The sequence below is a fragment of the Rhipicephalus sanguineus genome, chromosome 8, assembly GCF_013339695.2.
Source record: "Rhipicephalus sanguineus isolate Rsan-2018 chromosome 8, BIME_Rsan_1.4, whole genome shotgun sequence".
NCBI lineage: Eukaryota > Metazoa > Arthropoda > Arachnida > Ixodida > Ixodidae > Rhipicephalus > Rhipicephalus sanguineus.
Window position 1 is genome coordinate 5,599,393 of NC_051183.1, and position 16,235 is coordinate 5,615,627.

Below are 16,235 nucleotides of genomic sequence, written 5' to 3' on the forward strand. Positions count from 1 at the left end.
GTAACAATGGCTCCGCTCCCGCTCTGTACGGATTACCCAAGATACACAAGGAGGGCGTCCCTATGCGCCCAATTGTCGACTTCACCCGCTCGCCTCTCCACAAGTTATCGAATAGACCATTTTCAAGCAATCCCAGAACCCCCCGCGGGCGCGCGAAGCACTATAGAAAAGTGTGTACGGCAAGCCCGCCGGCTGTTCCGTTGCTCGCTGCTCGTTGGCGCTGTGGGAGCATCAAACGAAAAAAACACGTCGCTGATGGCTGACTATTATTAAATCCTAAATACTACACGTCTGAACGCACCTGCACGTACCTCTACGCATGAAATGCGAAAGGAATGATGCAGTCAGTGTAGGTGTTACCGAGCGGATGTATACCGGATGTAGCAGTTAAGCGGCATGCGAGTTATCACGTGCCGATACATGCAGTCACAACGTGCTATCGTGAGCAATGTGAGCTGGAACACCGAATTCGTATTTATTCAATGATTACTTGTTCACAAGCCACTATGGCATTTAATGCCATAGCGGCTTGTGACCGGTTTTAACCAAACTGTAGAGGTGTTATGGTGTTCAGATATAAGATGATTATTTGATTTTAATTGACAAGTCACGCGATGCACAAAGAAGTGAGCACATTCTAAACGTGTTTAAAGAAAAAGGAAAAGGGAAGGGACTAGAATTCACTTGCGAGATGCCTTACTCTGATAATTGGCAGTTTCTTGATTCATGCCTTTAAGTTTCACTGCGGATCATGTCTGCGGGCAGTATAGTCCACGTTCAGCGAAATCGGTGTTTAATTTCGCGTCGTCGCATTAGAATATTGTTAAACGAGGAGTCGTGATGTCATGGTTACGCACGGCATTGGAAAAAAACTTGCGCACATAAGATGAGCAATAGTTTCCAGCTGCAAAGTGATCGCCTTAAAGAGGCGGGATATCCTGCATATCGTTGCATCGGTTTCCGAAAATCGGTTCTCATGGCAAAGAAAGATTAATGGACGTCTTCCATCCGTGAATAATGAAGAAACTAGAAATATTGCAGTTATTCCACATATTTATAAGAAGTCGCATGGCCTGAAGAATTTAGGGAAGCGATGTGGGGGGTGAAGGTTGTGTTTGCCGCCCCAAATAAGCTTAGTCGCATTAATGTCGCCAGGGTTCTGCAGGGGGCAAAGAAAAATGCGGTCAGAGGCATGCCAATTTTTTCGTCAATTGTGTAGGAGTTCACCACAAATTTCTCTTTCTTGTGTCCACATGTACATTGGCCAGACTGGTCGATGTATTAACATGCGCCTCAGCGAGCGTCGAAATTTATTTAATGGAGCCGTGTCATCTTACATCGCTATGTCAGTTATGCAAATGCAATCGCATCTTCGAAAGCACAGTAATTTTGTACCATCAACCTAATCAGACAACGCGAGAAATTTAGAGGCATATCATGTCACAAATAACGCGACACGATGTCAGTCAGCCATCTCAGTCATTAAAACACAAGGAATTCAACTTTATTAATCGACCGTGAACACGCGCCTTGGTTCTTTGACTATTTCTGCCTCATTATGGCATGCGCAATGCACATCTATGTTTGTATATATGCTTTTTTTTAATGAACTTTCAGTTGTGGGTTAGTGCTAGATGGTTTGTGCGTTTTCTTCCTTGTACTGCTGTTTTCTTTCTTTGTTCTAAGTATTATTCCAACCTGTAGTTATAGTACCAACGAAGGTTAGTAGGCAGTTATCGTTCTTTACATATATGGAGCGAGCGACGCAGTGAATGTATCTCATTTCCTCAAATGCCGACTACACGATGTCCATAGACGCTGATTCTAATTAAACGCATCTGCGCATCATACACCGCTCCTACACTTCACAGGCAACAGAGTTGTGTTTTTTTTTTCATTTATGCCGTAAGGCGCACCGGCGCAAAAAAAAAAAAAAATAATAAGTAAAAGGTGCCACTTCTGAGCCGCTCAGCTGGTCCAACAGTGGGACAGATGGAAATCGTCGAGAGGCCGTCGCAGCTAAACACTGAAGTTCGTGATTGAATTGCGCAGTCACATGTTGCACCTTGCCAAATTCACTGCGTCTAAGATGTCTTGGCACGGCGCAAGCGCAAAGCGACAGCGCGAGGCCCGCGCGCTCGTCGCGGCGGCTGCTGCGGCGTACACACTTTTCCCATGAGCGCTTGCGCGTCCGCTGGTGGCGCTCGTGTGCTTGAAAATGGTCTATTACCTTCACAGGATTATCTCCCCTTTGGTCGGCAAAACTGAAACGCACGTACGGAACTTGTACGACTTTATCGAAAAAGTTCGCAACATGGTCCTACATGTCGACGAGATCATGGTGTCCTTCGATGTGAAGTCACTTTACACAAGCGTGCCCATTGACTTCGCCGTCAAGGTCTGCACTGTAGCTCTCGAATCGGACCCAAGTCTTCCAGAAAGGACACCGCTCGAGGCTCCAGATCTCAGCAGACTTCTAGAGTTTTGTCTGAGCAACACATACCTCACGTTCCAGAAAAAGTTATTCAAACAAGTCCATGGAACCGTAATGGGAGCCTCGATCTCAGTCACCGCAGCGAACTTGGCAATGGAGTCACTGGAGTCCCGTGCCCCGTCTAGTTTCAACCCACGTCCAAGGGTATTCCTACGCTACGTGGACGACTGTTTCTCAGTGGTTAAGAAGTCTGCTTTGAGCGCTTTTCTTCTGCACCTTAATAGCATGGATCCAGCCATACAGTTCACGACAGAGGAAGAAGTTAATGGTCGTCTGCCATTTTTGGACGTGCTCGTGAAACGCGACAGCAGTAGGTTGTCGTTCAGTGTCTTCAGGAAGGAAACTCACATTGGCAAGTACCTAAGTTTCAGCTCTGTGCACCCGATGTGTCAGAAGAAGTCGGTGGTCGCTTCACTTGTACGTAGGGCGGAGAAACTTTCCTCAACTCCGGAGAACCAAGCGGCCGAGCTAGCCACGATACGCCGTGACCTCTCATCTTCGGGCTACCCCAGTTCGCTCATTCAAGCTGTTAAAAAGAGCCTAGCTCATCCTACGCCAAATGACTCTCAACAACACAACGACAAGGGGAGGAGAAAAAGGATTCCTGTGCCGTACGTCCCCGGCATAAGCGAAGGTCTGTCCCGAATCCTTCGGGAGTATGAAGTCGACGTCGCTCACGTGCTTATGCGCAAGCTCAGACAAGCTGTGGGGACGGTGAAAGACAAACTCGATAAGGAGAAGTTCCCGGGCGTCGTATACAGAATTCCTTGCGCCGATGGTAATCAAGTCTACATAGGTGAAACAGGCGACTTTGGAAAAAGAATTAAACAGCACAGTTATGACGTGAAAACCAAGCACGTGGCAACTAACGCGCTAGCTGAGCACGCAGTGTCCACGAGCCATGACATCGACTGGGATAGCGCGAAGGTAATAGGAAAAGAAAAGAACAAAACAGCTAGGCTTCATCTTGAATCCCTTCACATTCAGACGACCGATAACACGCTCAACCGCAACTCAGGCAATCTGCCCCCGATATACACTCGATGCTTACGTCACATCATCAAGCCCATATAACCCATGCCCTAAAAACTTTCATTCCTTGTGAACAAGGCCCCCGTAGCGGGGCCGAAACGTCCCTTTATGTGTTTGTTTCAATGATTGGTCGGTGCTTGCAATTCCCACCATGAATTTTCCCGACCAGACGGGTTTCCGTCGAACCCTGGACTTCAAAGTTTCAGATGTTCTTATATATCGACGTCTATGAGGCAGATTTGGAACTCCGGACTTGAAGGGAGCACACCCTTGTCCGCCACATCAGTTGGGTTTCCAGAGAAGTTGAAAGAGGAGGAGAGGCTGAGGAAATGGCATCTTTGCCTATCACGTGTAAAGTGTTGTCGGCAACACTTTGGTTGCAACAAATCATGTACATAAGTACAATTCGGCCTCTACATTGCCTCATCCTTGTGTGATGAGTAAAGGAGGGGCACGAGGCGCGTGCCGAACGTGGAAGCGCGGCGACGGTGCGCGAGAAGCAAAGTCACCCGATGGCACGCGCACCAGCCACGTCGACGCAGAGGATTGGCCAGATAGGGGCTCGTGGCATGCGACCCGAGCCGTGATGGTGAACGACGAAGGATGATCGTGGCACTGTGCTGTGGGGCGCCGGACGGAGAAGATCGAGGAAGGAGCAAGCGTCGCATCCGCGGCGAAGGCGGCTGGTACTCAGTTCTGGAGGTGGTGGCACGCAAGGCCCGGGGAGTGGCCGTCGACCTTGGAAGGCTCCAAGCGAGGCTGCCCGGACCCGTCGCCCCTCAATACGGCATTTCCGGGATCGCCAGCAGCCCTTCTCTTCTCGGCAGGACGGCTGCAGACCACAGTTCAGTCAAGGAGGCGCCCGTCATCTGTGGAGTCCTGAAGCAAGGGACCAAGGCCCAGTTAGGCCTGACCTCGACGGACCGAGGACGGAGAAGACTACTGGGGACACACGCGACGAGAGCAAGCGGTAGGCTGGACGAAGGCGACCGACGATGAACTCGGAGCACCACTGAGGACGTCGGCGACGGTCTCGACGAGAGATTGACGGACGCAACGGGAACACTGAGTCGTCGCGATGAGCTGTAAGAACGTTCTATTGTCACAAGGCCCATAGTGGCCAGACTGAGTTAGACTTATCTAAGCCTAGCTAGAACGCATTGTTGCAGTTCTAGATATCAACTGAGATTTTGAAGAATGTAAATATGGTTTTGCTTGAATTATTCAGTGTCCTTAACGCTTTTTCCTGTTATCTTCTTGCGCATTATAAACTTTGTTGTTGTTTGCCGTCCTACCACGGTCTCCTGTGCACGTCTCACTCTCTCCCGATCCATTATTGCCAGCACCCCCGAGATAATCGTGACACCTTGATCAGACAACTATGAAACACCACCCCGTCAGTGCTTCATCAACCTAGCGAATAAAAAACACTTTCATGTTGCTATCTCACTGGAATATGCTTAGGAATCCTCTGTAACTTTTTTTTCTGCATTTTCGCTTCGAAGTATTCGAAAAATATTCTAGAAATATTCGAGAAATATTCGATTCGATTCGCACTCACACTTCAATATTCGAATTCGCTTCGCACCCAAAATTTTGCTATTCGCACAGCTCTAATATATATACCTTTGGCCCATGCACAGATGCATTCAATAAAAAAACAAAACAAGAAATGAAGATAACAGATTTTCCGTCTCATATACGTGTCGATGAAGCTAAATTCGTTCGAGTGCAGAGTGACGGAATGTTCGCTAACGCACCCCACTCCCCTCTTCTTGATGAGAAATCCCTCCCGTAACAAGCGGGCTTGTTCCTTGCGGCTTTCGCCAAGAATCTTTGCCTCGCGAAACAATGCCTCACAACCACAAGAACTCAAGTGATCTGCTAAGTGCTTTCTTTCCTTCTTTTTTATGTTCAGGGCATGCTCTCTGAAATGGTCCTTTGCACACCTTCCGATTTGACCGATGTAACTTTTACCACATGACAGTGGTACCGTCAAACCCGGATATATCGAACTCGCAAAAAAAAAACGCCTGTCAGTTCGATATAGGGCATAATTCGATATAAGCTTGCTAAAGAAATGGACGTCATAAATTCACACACCATTCATAAAAGTACTTTATGGATGAAGCTAGCTTAGTTGCGCTTGAAATAGTCTTCCATTTTTTTCTGTTTGAGCAACTTCGCTGCCTGCTACAGCACGCATTTCTCAACATGGTCTAAAGAGTCGGAGCAGGTGAGGCCGCAACCTTCCACATTCGCGCAGAAGCGCTGGACTAGTGCGAGAGCACCAATCACCTTTGAGGATGTGGGCAAAGGATTGTCGTTTCTCATGCCTTTCTTTTAACCGCTATTAGGGTGGCTAGAAGGGGAGGTGTGATGACCGGGCGGCAAAAGTTGGCCACCATTCGCGTGAATGCCGTGGGGCGGCGCTGTCGTCAGGGGCGCCGTCAGCGAACGTGGCCGTTATCCGTTCTCGGCAGGGAGAATGCTTCAGTGGAAATGCGTTACCAAATTATATAAAACTTTAGCTGATAATGCAATTCCTTGGTCAGCACACAGCTTGTATTGCGCTACTGTTATCATGCGGTTTTGAAATACGGGGTACAGAGCCAAGTTATGTTCCGACGGAAAGCTTAAGCAACTACTACTGGGAGAGCGGGGCTTAATTATGCTCCAATGCGCTCTGATCATTTTATTCGTGCGCCTCATTACGTGCGAAAGCAGATGACATTTGATTTACGCCAACAGAATCAGGATTAGTCCATGGCATACATGGTAATACAACGTTCGGTAGTCTTTTCAGGCTCAATTCAGAAACCAAATAAGTAAATGCAACATATTACTAGGTAAAGAAACTTTATTGTGTAGAACAGAATGCACTTGATCGTTTTCGTGGCTTGTCTCGCATCACGCAAGGCTTTATTAAATACGAAGCATTTCTTAGCGAACCTTTGGCACTTTGAGCGTTTCTATCTACGTATCTATCTATCTATCTAGCCGCCTACGTCTGGGTACTCTCATGATCGCCTCATTAACTTGGTGTAGACCAAAATTGGCATGGGAGGGTAAGAGGATTTGACGAATATGACGGTGGGGCCATGATATGAATAACGTGGAAATCCTGTCGAGTGCGTCGTCAAACCCTTTCCTCCAGACACGTGTGGCACATACCCGTTTACCACGGGCCACGGTGTACGGGTATGCGCCACAGGTGATTGACAGTTTATATCTACCCAGCGGCGGCGAGAACAGACAATGGTAATTTAAATGCGAGAGCGTTAAGAAAAACCGACGCGGCAGCGTTGACCCGACGAATGGAAAGAATAAAAATTAGGATCCAAGCAGGAATCGAACCAAAGTATTTTGCGTGGCAATCAGGTATTCTACCACAGAGCTACGCCAGGTCTATAAGCTGGTTTGGAAAAACAGCCTATGCAGGCGTAATGTCGGTGCAACGTCGACTGCGGTTGTGGTGCGGGCTATCTAATTTTACAAGAAAGCAATAAACACTACATATGTACTCCTACGATACATGCGTCATATCAGATTAACGCCGGTGGTTCCAGTGTCGGCTCCGCTTTTATAGCAGTCTAATAAACATTACATTTGTATTCCTATGATTCAGCAAGCTGTATTGAAACATTGTTCGACCCCGGACGAATACATTAACAAAAGTTACGTGTGATATTCACATGACTGCACCATAAAGTGCACTTAATTAGTTTCAATAATGCTGACGTATATGGTCTAACGTGAGGGCTGACGTTACGTCGTACCATAAGTTACCCTTTAAATGCCGATGTTGTGGACGTGCCTGGTAAGCCCACGTACGATGTGCACACCGCTACTACACTCACGAGAACACGTCGATCCATTTCGTAACGCTTGGCTTAAAGCCCATAAAATACAGCATAGAAGTACTCGCTGACTGCTTCGCATGAAACCGATTCCCACAACGCGTGGGATCTGTCGAAACTTTTTCTTTTGACTTTTTTGTCATTCATACCGCTGTTTCCCGAATGCTTTGCGCAAACAGCGGAATTCTCTTGAAGCGGCTTGTCAGCCCTCGGAATGGTGCGTGTTCACTTCAAGAACAGTTCTTGGCTAGTCGGTGCACGGAAAAGGGACACTGTTTCCGAACAAGATCTGTAGCCGGAATCATACCCTGGCACGAAGCACCAACGCTGTTTTTTTCTTTAAGGTAGACGGCATCTTTGCCAGCACACAGCACTCATGAAACAACAGCACACGCCAACAATTCACAGCAAACTACACAACTACAAACCGCTGGCCAGCGGAAACGCTGACGGCGCCCCAGACGGCAGCGCTATGATGTGCCCTAGCGGCGATCACGCGAAAGACGACCACCCTCTCCTATGGCTGGCCGCCGCGCTCGGCACACCTCCACTTCTAGCCACCCTACCGCTGTGGCCAACCGAAGCCACCATGAAAATCCTCCCTGCCAAGGAAAAAAGCCATGTTCGATCATGGGGCCGGACACTGGGAGGTTGTGCAACCGAACGTCGACGAACCACTTGTACACGGCTGCCTCGACGTCTTCATACACGGCCGTGCGTACGCGTCGGGCGCCACGGGCACCGGGTCTTTTGTCCGCTTTATCCCTAATCTCCACCTTATTCTTCAAGATCGTGCTGAGAGTGCTCCTAGGAATCTTGCATGCTGCCGCGACGTCCGACTTCTCACCATGTTCGACTCGATTTATAATTTCGAGCTTCACGACGAAAGGCAAATTCTGCCGCTTCACGCTAGCCATCACGGCACAGGCGCATGGTGCGAAGCACAACAGACAAGAAATGCAGGGAGATAACTCGCACGACGAGAGTACAAGAGGCCTTGATTGGCTGTCGCAGCAAGTGCTGCGGGCGGGTCAGGATCATTTTTTGCAGGAGGGTGACGGCGGCGGTAGGGAGAGCGGGTCATGCGCCGCCGGGTTAAACCACTTTTGTAGTGAGCGGTGGGGAAAAGCACCAGTTTCCCCGCCGCTACGAGGGAAAGCCAACTTCTGGGGGCACTTTTGCCCCACTTGATGTTCGATATATCGAGAGTCGCTGCTATTGTTGTTCGATGTAACCGTAATTTTCGCTATACAGTAGAACCCCGCTGTTACGTTCCTCACTGCTGCGTTTTCCCGGCTGTTACGTCGTTTTCCGCCGGTCCCGGCATAGCTCCCATAGGATACAATGTATTGGGACCCCGCTGTTACGTCGTAACTGTCGGACCGTTCCCGTATGATACGTCGCGAAGTGCGCCCGGAGCCGACCGAGTGACTACCAAAGAGAGCGGCCATGGTGCATTTTCACGCAGCTTGGCCTCGTTTGACCGTAATATTAGCCGCATGAGAGGCGCAAGCAACAGAATCTTTCAATTGATGCAAACAAAAGCATGGCCTTCGAGATTCAAATTGCAAACATGGCGTCTATGACGTAACTGCTCGCGAAACCAAGGCCTTCGAGATTGGCATTTACTATTGACAAAAGCATAGCCTTTGAGATTTGCATTGCACAAACATGGCGTGTATGACGTAATTGCTTGCGAAAGCAAGGCCTTCGAGATTGGCATTCACTTCTGCCATCGCGTTGGCGTAGACTCATCATCATCGTTATTTGTCGGAGAACGGGAGGAGTTCGAGCTGGTTGGAGCTCGCATGGTCGTGCGTGCGGTTCGCGGTCGGACTCGCCGCGCCGGTCGTGATTGCGTGTGCTTAGTTCTTTCATGCCTACAGCTGTTGGTGTTAAAAAAATCACATACGTTGATTACATTTCTGTGGATGAGGCCGTCCTAAGCTCCGCGTTTCTATCCATGACTAGATCGCGGCTGAGCGCGCCAATTTTCGTGCTGCTCGTAAGAATTGAAATAAAATTCTGTACCACTAAATATTTTGCCGTTTTTCCTGTTTTTCGGCTCTTACGTTTCCCGTCTCTTACGTTTATTTCCTACGGTCCCTTCAAAAACGTATCAGCGGGGTTCTACTGTATATAATTCGCTATAATTTTCGCTATATATGCTCACTGTAACTATACCGTGTTCAGAAGTTGTTTGATATACAGGATAATTCGATGTAAACGGGTTCGATATAGTCGGGTTCGACTGTCTATCATAAATGACGCCGCAGGTGCATTCCACATAAGGCGAAAGGTGCTTTTTTTTGGCATTCTCGATTTGTTGCTTTCGCCAAAAGCAATGCAATGTAGCCAACAGATGATGCTGAGGCTGTGCTGAACTTTTTCTTAGCAGGTTTTGAAGGAATACAGCTAAAAGCGAAGCCAAAAGAAAAACACTAGTGAATTAAACTGTAAATGGCACAACTTTTCTTTTTTCCAGAGAACTCAAGATGCTGTAGCCTCATTGTAGCCCTCAGTTTACGGCTTCTGGACAACCGAAGCCAAAGCAAGGCAGATAAAGAAAAAAATGGTGCTGCGAGCACACACATGCCTCGATCTCTCCAATCTAGCTCAGGCGGTTTGACTGTGTTTGGCTTTGCGATCACAGTGTCGCGGAATGCAATAAGCAAGGAAGTTTGCTGGGACCACGCTCAACTGCCATGAATTGCGAGTCGTACAATCAGACCCTGTGAAAATCCCCACAATTCAAAGGGTTTTCAAGGACAGAAACAAAATTTCAGGACGCTCAAACCTTGAAAATGAAATTTTCAATTTCAAGGGTTTTCAAGAACTGGAAGGAGCTGAGCGCACCCTGTGTGTTGAGTGTACTATGCTGTGCATCCCCTACGTACAGTGGTTTACGAATAAATCAATTCACTCGTTATTTTCCCATAATTTCTACCCTATATATGAAATTGTATTTGTCACTTTTTGCACTCGAGATTTCATGTGTGTCTAAAATCCTGGGACCAAGACTTTTATTAACTATCCCCTCAATGAAGAACAGCTCCATCAGCCATTGTACGTATTATTCACACTGACCGTCCCCTCCTTGTCACATCAACATTTACTCCCAATTCATTTGTTCCAAGAACCTCACAAAATTGGAACTACCTTACTGCGCACACCATCTCTATACCAAAGAAGTTCAAGGAAGTCACTAATACGCGCATGTGTTCTTTGTGAAGGTGACACATGAATCCGTTGGGAGCAGCAGCAGAAATGGGTGATGAGTGATGCAGGGTCATCACTCATCATCATTAGCTACATGCTACGCACCTGGTTTAACAGAAGAGGGTCTTCATCAACCAGTGAATCCACCATGGAGGAGTCCTGTCTGGCTCGATCCTCAAGTTCAGCAAATTTCTCATGCGCCTCCTCCCAGCCCTCATCTGCAGAGACAGCATTTACTGTGTCAAATGCTAGCACCGGGCTAGGCGTATTTCACAGGCAAATCAGAGGCCTTAATTCTTTAATACAGCACTACAGCACCACATGGTACGCAAGGTACACTGCTCCATTCAATACAACACTACAATTACTGCGAGCCCTAACAGTCTCCACCAAAGTTAGCCGACACACTGCAAGCATTCCTGGTCACTTTCCCCTACCAGACCTATACTTCAGACACGATAACAGTCTGTTACCACTGTCCTCAAACCAACAATCCACACTCGCTCGCCAGAGGCCACTTTCTAACATTACTGCAGAGGTCCACGTCCTCTTGGATATCTGAATTCCTTGTTACAGTGTGCCTTGCACCATGCGAGGGCCATGAAGGGTGGGCATCACGTTGGTAGGCCATCATGAATGTCACATTACAAAAATAGATTCAAATCAACCCTAATTTTTGTCCAAGTCCTCACACACAGTCAACACGTGACAACAGTGACAAGTGACTTGTCATTCTATAGTTGTCAACGTGGTTGATAGCTGCCCCTTCTTCCACAAAAGTCTCCATGCCATACACATGTGCTCATCACTTCACTATTAAATGTCGCTAAAAGTCAGCACTATGTGTGTGTTCTTCACTGGTCCTTGGCTTCTTGCACAGTTCTTACATTTATCATAACAGGCCAGGAGACAATTTGAGTCGTCCCTCTTTCAAGCTCTGCTTCAACCACTGGGAGTGGCGACTGCAGCATACCACACAAGTTCCAATGGTTTTCGATGTCAAGAATTATTTTGTGCACAAGACTTGACTTTTCTGTGGACTTTCCTTTGTCTCTTCTGGCTTTTTCTTTTTGTGTCACTGTGAAAGAAGATACTCGGTGCTTGCCAGTAGAGCTGGTTTCCAGCACAACACTTTATATACCTGGCAAGTTCCTAGCCTCAGAAAGAAACAACTTCTCCTGACATGCAATGCTATGCCAACCACCTGCAAAGTACCACGGCTAGTGTTGTGCCACAGCTATGTTCTGACACCGAAGCCATATATACCTTTTGTAACACAACACCAAGCTATTTATAGCTTGGTGACGACACTTATGAGCTTATCTGATCATGTACATTAAGTTAATGTACCCTGCCATAACACTGTAGTAGGCTCAGTCATTCCTTCCTTGGACCTCAATTGACTTTAATCTAGCTGCATCAAGTAAGCATCAGCAACCCCCCTCGTTTCAAGAACACACTCGCCAATATGAAATGCAGTAGAGTCTAGTTAAACAAAGCCTGAATGTGCTAGGAAAATATGTTCTGTTTAACAGGAGTTCCATATACTGAGAGATGAACAGGAGCGCAACACTGAAGTATGAAACCAATCATATTAGAGCCCTTTAAAGGGCCCCTAAACCACCTCCGATAATTTTTTAACATTTCAAGTAAACACGCGCATCGAGTTTAGAATGCTGCCACAATCAACAATGCCAGACAGGTGCTCCACAAATTCTCAGAAACAACCCCTTCTCCCCTGCTCATGTCATCCACAAAGAGAAGCTGCTGGCCTGCTTGCCGCTCTTGCTCCTCGCACGGTGAGGAGGAACACTGGGAGCATAACAAAGGGAAGAGTAAAATGAGCGTAACTCCGCTATTACGGCACCGTTTCGAAAAATGCTCATGGCTACGAGTTCGTTTTAGACTCACGCACAACTAAGGCCTACATTTCGTCCTCTGTTTGGTTTAGGGGCCCTTTAGGCAGCACTTCTGTTTAAGAGATCTCCGTTTACTGAGAGTCTACTGCATTGAGTGGTACCAAATGGTATAATCACAATTATTAGCAGACACCGCATGCCTGTTAAAGAGTACTCTGCGCACAACCAATGACAGAGAGTTGCCACTTCCTCTTGTAATGAGCGGATCTAGGCTTCTTTATTCCCCGAGTCGCTGGGACAATTTTCCAGTCGCTTGACACGTATTTTTGGGCTTAGTCGTCACACTGCCACTGGTGCCGACACCACGATTTATGCAAAATGAGCTCTTTAGTGCTACTGCAATAATAGGCTGTTGATATATAAACACCAACCTTGTGACTGACTACCTGTACAATGGAAAAAAGAGCAATAATTGATAAATTAATCAAATTATCTTACCTAGGCTACGTCTTGTGACACATTGATCGTTTTTGTTTGCAAAAACCAGCTCGCACATGAACAGAGCAGTCTCATGTCAAGAAGCTGTCTGTACAAGCTCGTAAAAGGTGTCAGGATTGATAAATAAATAAATCAATAAAATTATCTTAACCAAGCAATCTTCACACTTACTTTTTTGCATGCAAAAACTGGCTCACACAGGAACAGATATACCTAGAAATGTGTTCAGCTGTGTCAGCCATGCACATGACAAACAATTTGTTTTAAGGCTTCTTTTGCTTTAGCGAACTTGTGCTGTGATGTGAATACTTTGCACTTCCGCCATATGATCCGAACTGGGTCCGAGCTGCTTGGTAATGCGACACGCAGAAAGCGGTAGGTGCCCCAAGACACGCAGAGCGAGAGTAATTTGCAGTTGCCTCGAAATCAAATATGAGTGACGAGTGAGCGCTTCCTTCGTGAAAATGGTAGGTACAATTTCAAATGTGATGCAGCCACGAGACGAACTCACCGAGACCACCTCCAAAGGTCTCGTCGTTGAGGGCATCGTAGTCGTCCTCAACTTCAGCCGTAAGAAGCTCATCCTCGACACTCAGCGGATGCAGCCCCCCCTGCAAAGACGGTCAGCAAGTTATTCTGCAAGAAACGGCACACAAAGCAAACTTGTCGTACGCGCCGAACCAAGCCGCGAATGTCGTGCAAGTACACCTCTGCGGAATCAATCGCTTGAAACACGTGAAAAGCGCGGCACGCGTGAGCACGCACAGTGTCATTGCGACCTGGATAATCGACTGTTTTGTTCCGTTATAAACTTGACTTGCGTCTTGTCCGTCCCTTCCGAATGTGTCCGTCTTGCATGGGTTTCATTTTTGCACCAAAAAATTGCGCTAACATATTCCGTGTAACGTAGTACTAAAAGGTGAGTGAAAAGCTAGAATCTCACTTCTTTTGTGCCACGGAACCTGGGAATGTACAAAACGCTACCGAAAGTCATCCGCCCCACGGTGATTAAACATGCGCGTCAAGCCCTAAACTCAATGGAAGTTTAGAATAAGTGTGTACGAGATTCATAATTCCTTCATGTACTACATACAGTTACAGGAAGCGGAGCGCGAGAATCAAATTCGGGCTTGCCTGGGACTCCTTGCGGAAAGCCACAAATCCTTTCGACATGATGTTTGCGCGTGAGATGGTCGATGTATACAACTGTTGTCTCGACGTGGTATCATATCAAGGAGATGTTAGGCCTAGATTCAGTCACTGATTCCGTCGATGCAGTGACACAACAGGGAACAACACGACGCAACGCTACTGCAGAGAGATAACTCGGTCCATATGACACGACAGTTCCCTTGTTCGACGAGATAACCAGAGAATATCTACCACTTTAGAGAACGGAAACTGTACCTTTGACTGTAGTACGGAAATAAGGGTAGCGGCGGCGTACTGAACTGCAATAGAGCGAGGCGAGATGGCGCTGCAAGTACTATCATCATCATTAGAAAAACGCGTTTTTACGGTTGGTTTGCCCTGGTCGCGCTACTGCGCTTTTTGTTCCCTGTGGTATTTTGTTCTTTGTCGTTGCTAAATCGCTGCTAGCGTGTGTAATATTTATCGCCAGGTGACCAAACTGGCCTCGACTGGCAAAAACAACGTCAATCAAGTAAGGTTTGCATCGTTTATTGTGAGTGCCCAAGCTGGTACAAGCAATGTATACAGTCAGGTCCAAGCAAAACAAGTAACTCATACACGTCGAAAGGTTTCAACCCGTACGTGTGTAATCAGTCTGAAAGCTGACAAATATGTGCATATAACTGAACACCGAGATCGCTGAAAGAACGTTGCTCTCGTTGTGTAGCAGCGTCCGAGTTTTAACAGCATAGCTTTAGGACAAGGGTCTTATCCTTCCGTTAGTTATGCGGCGCTTGCCAGGTTGTGTTGATCTTTGAGTGCATGGTGTGGAGTCGGAAACGAAACGTGCGCTACGCCGACAGATAGTTGGCGCAGTGAGAGCAATGTAGTTTTGATTATTCTTTTACGTAAACAATCGCGGATGCGTACAGTTCTGCATCCTTCTCGCTCTGCGATGTCACCTTGAATGCGTTACAAATAAAGAATATCGCGTTGTGTCTACAGGGCAGGCACGAATTTCTCGGCTAAATTCTCGGCCGTGAAGCCATACCATAGGTAGTACGTATTCAGGTAATAGGTGGAAGAAAATATTTCAGGCTCGTTTTGTTCCTCGTTATAGTTCAGTTACGCAGTTTCTACAGCTAGAATTTCTTGGCGCTAGTAGTAATCGGACTGCTGAGTATGCAGCGCAGATGAATGCTAAAGAAACAGAGATATAAGGCGAGTGCTTACAGATTCTAGAAGCACAATTCTAATAAAATAAGCTTTAGGCATGCAGTGTACATCTTTGTTGGTGTTCGCACAGAACACTAAACAACTGCTCAGCCGTAAGCACAATCTCTGTATCACATAGACATTTCGATAGAACTTGAGCACTCTATTGCAAGCAGACTCACGAAATCAAGCTGTGGGGCATGATGTGAACCTGTGCCAATGCTGGATAAATAAAGGTCATATATATATATATTGCATACTTGTTATTGTGTTATTTACTTTTTCAATATATTTGGGCTTGAGAGCTCAAGTATGTATTCTCCCTGCTACTTTTAGAAATTCCGGCTTGAAATACTGCCACATGCGCACCTTTCTTTCTATGTTTTATGTTATTGGCCAATTGCACGTGTAGTTACTGCGTTGCGCAAACCGTGCCAGAATGTCTGGGAACATTCCAGATTATTTTAGGATCTTCTGTTAGGCTGGAGCGTGCAACTGCAAACAGCTCAGTTTATTGTCGAACTAACGCAGCCACTATTGATAATGCTCGAATGTTCGATGCCGCAGGTACAAATGCCGACGCGCCTTGCCACAGATCAGTTTATCGACGGCCGACGCCTGTTCCCCGCTATCAGTGTGCAGTGTGTATTGCTGTAGTTTGACTTTTCGTTTCCCGGCCACAAGTTCGGCCGAATAAAAAGTTTCATCTTGGACACACCGACTGCTGCTTTCGTCGACGTCACGACCCCGTGACAATACGTAAAATCTTGTAGTGTGGCTGTGGATAAGTGCAAGTTCATGTGTGTTTTAAATTACCTCTTCGATTTCCTAGTTTTTTTTTCGTGACAGTAGTTCACAGACTTTCACTTCATAGTGGTAGGTGCTACAACTGTGACATGTTAATTTAATCAAACAGCAGAAGTAGGT

The 16,235-nt window shown here is 46.9% G+C and overlaps 1 protein-coding gene across 2 annotated transcripts in view; it reads right to left on the minus strand.

Annotated features, from left to right (window-relative positions):
* Positions 1-14,353, minus strand: part of LOC119401254 (protein PAT1 homolog 1) — a gene marked incomplete in the record, with an annotated part of 241,115 nt that extends 226,762 nt beyond the window's left edge. For both annotated transcript variants that reach the window (XM_037667938.2, XM_049418729.1), the window contains 3 exon segments: positions 10,711-10,823; positions 13,474-13,573; positions 14,097-14,353. In XM_037667938.2, coding sequence (XP_037523866.1) covers positions 10,711-10,823; positions 13,474-13,573; positions 14,097-14,135 — 252 coding nt within the window.
* Between the last annotated feature and the right edge of the window lie 1,882 nt (positions 14,354-16,235).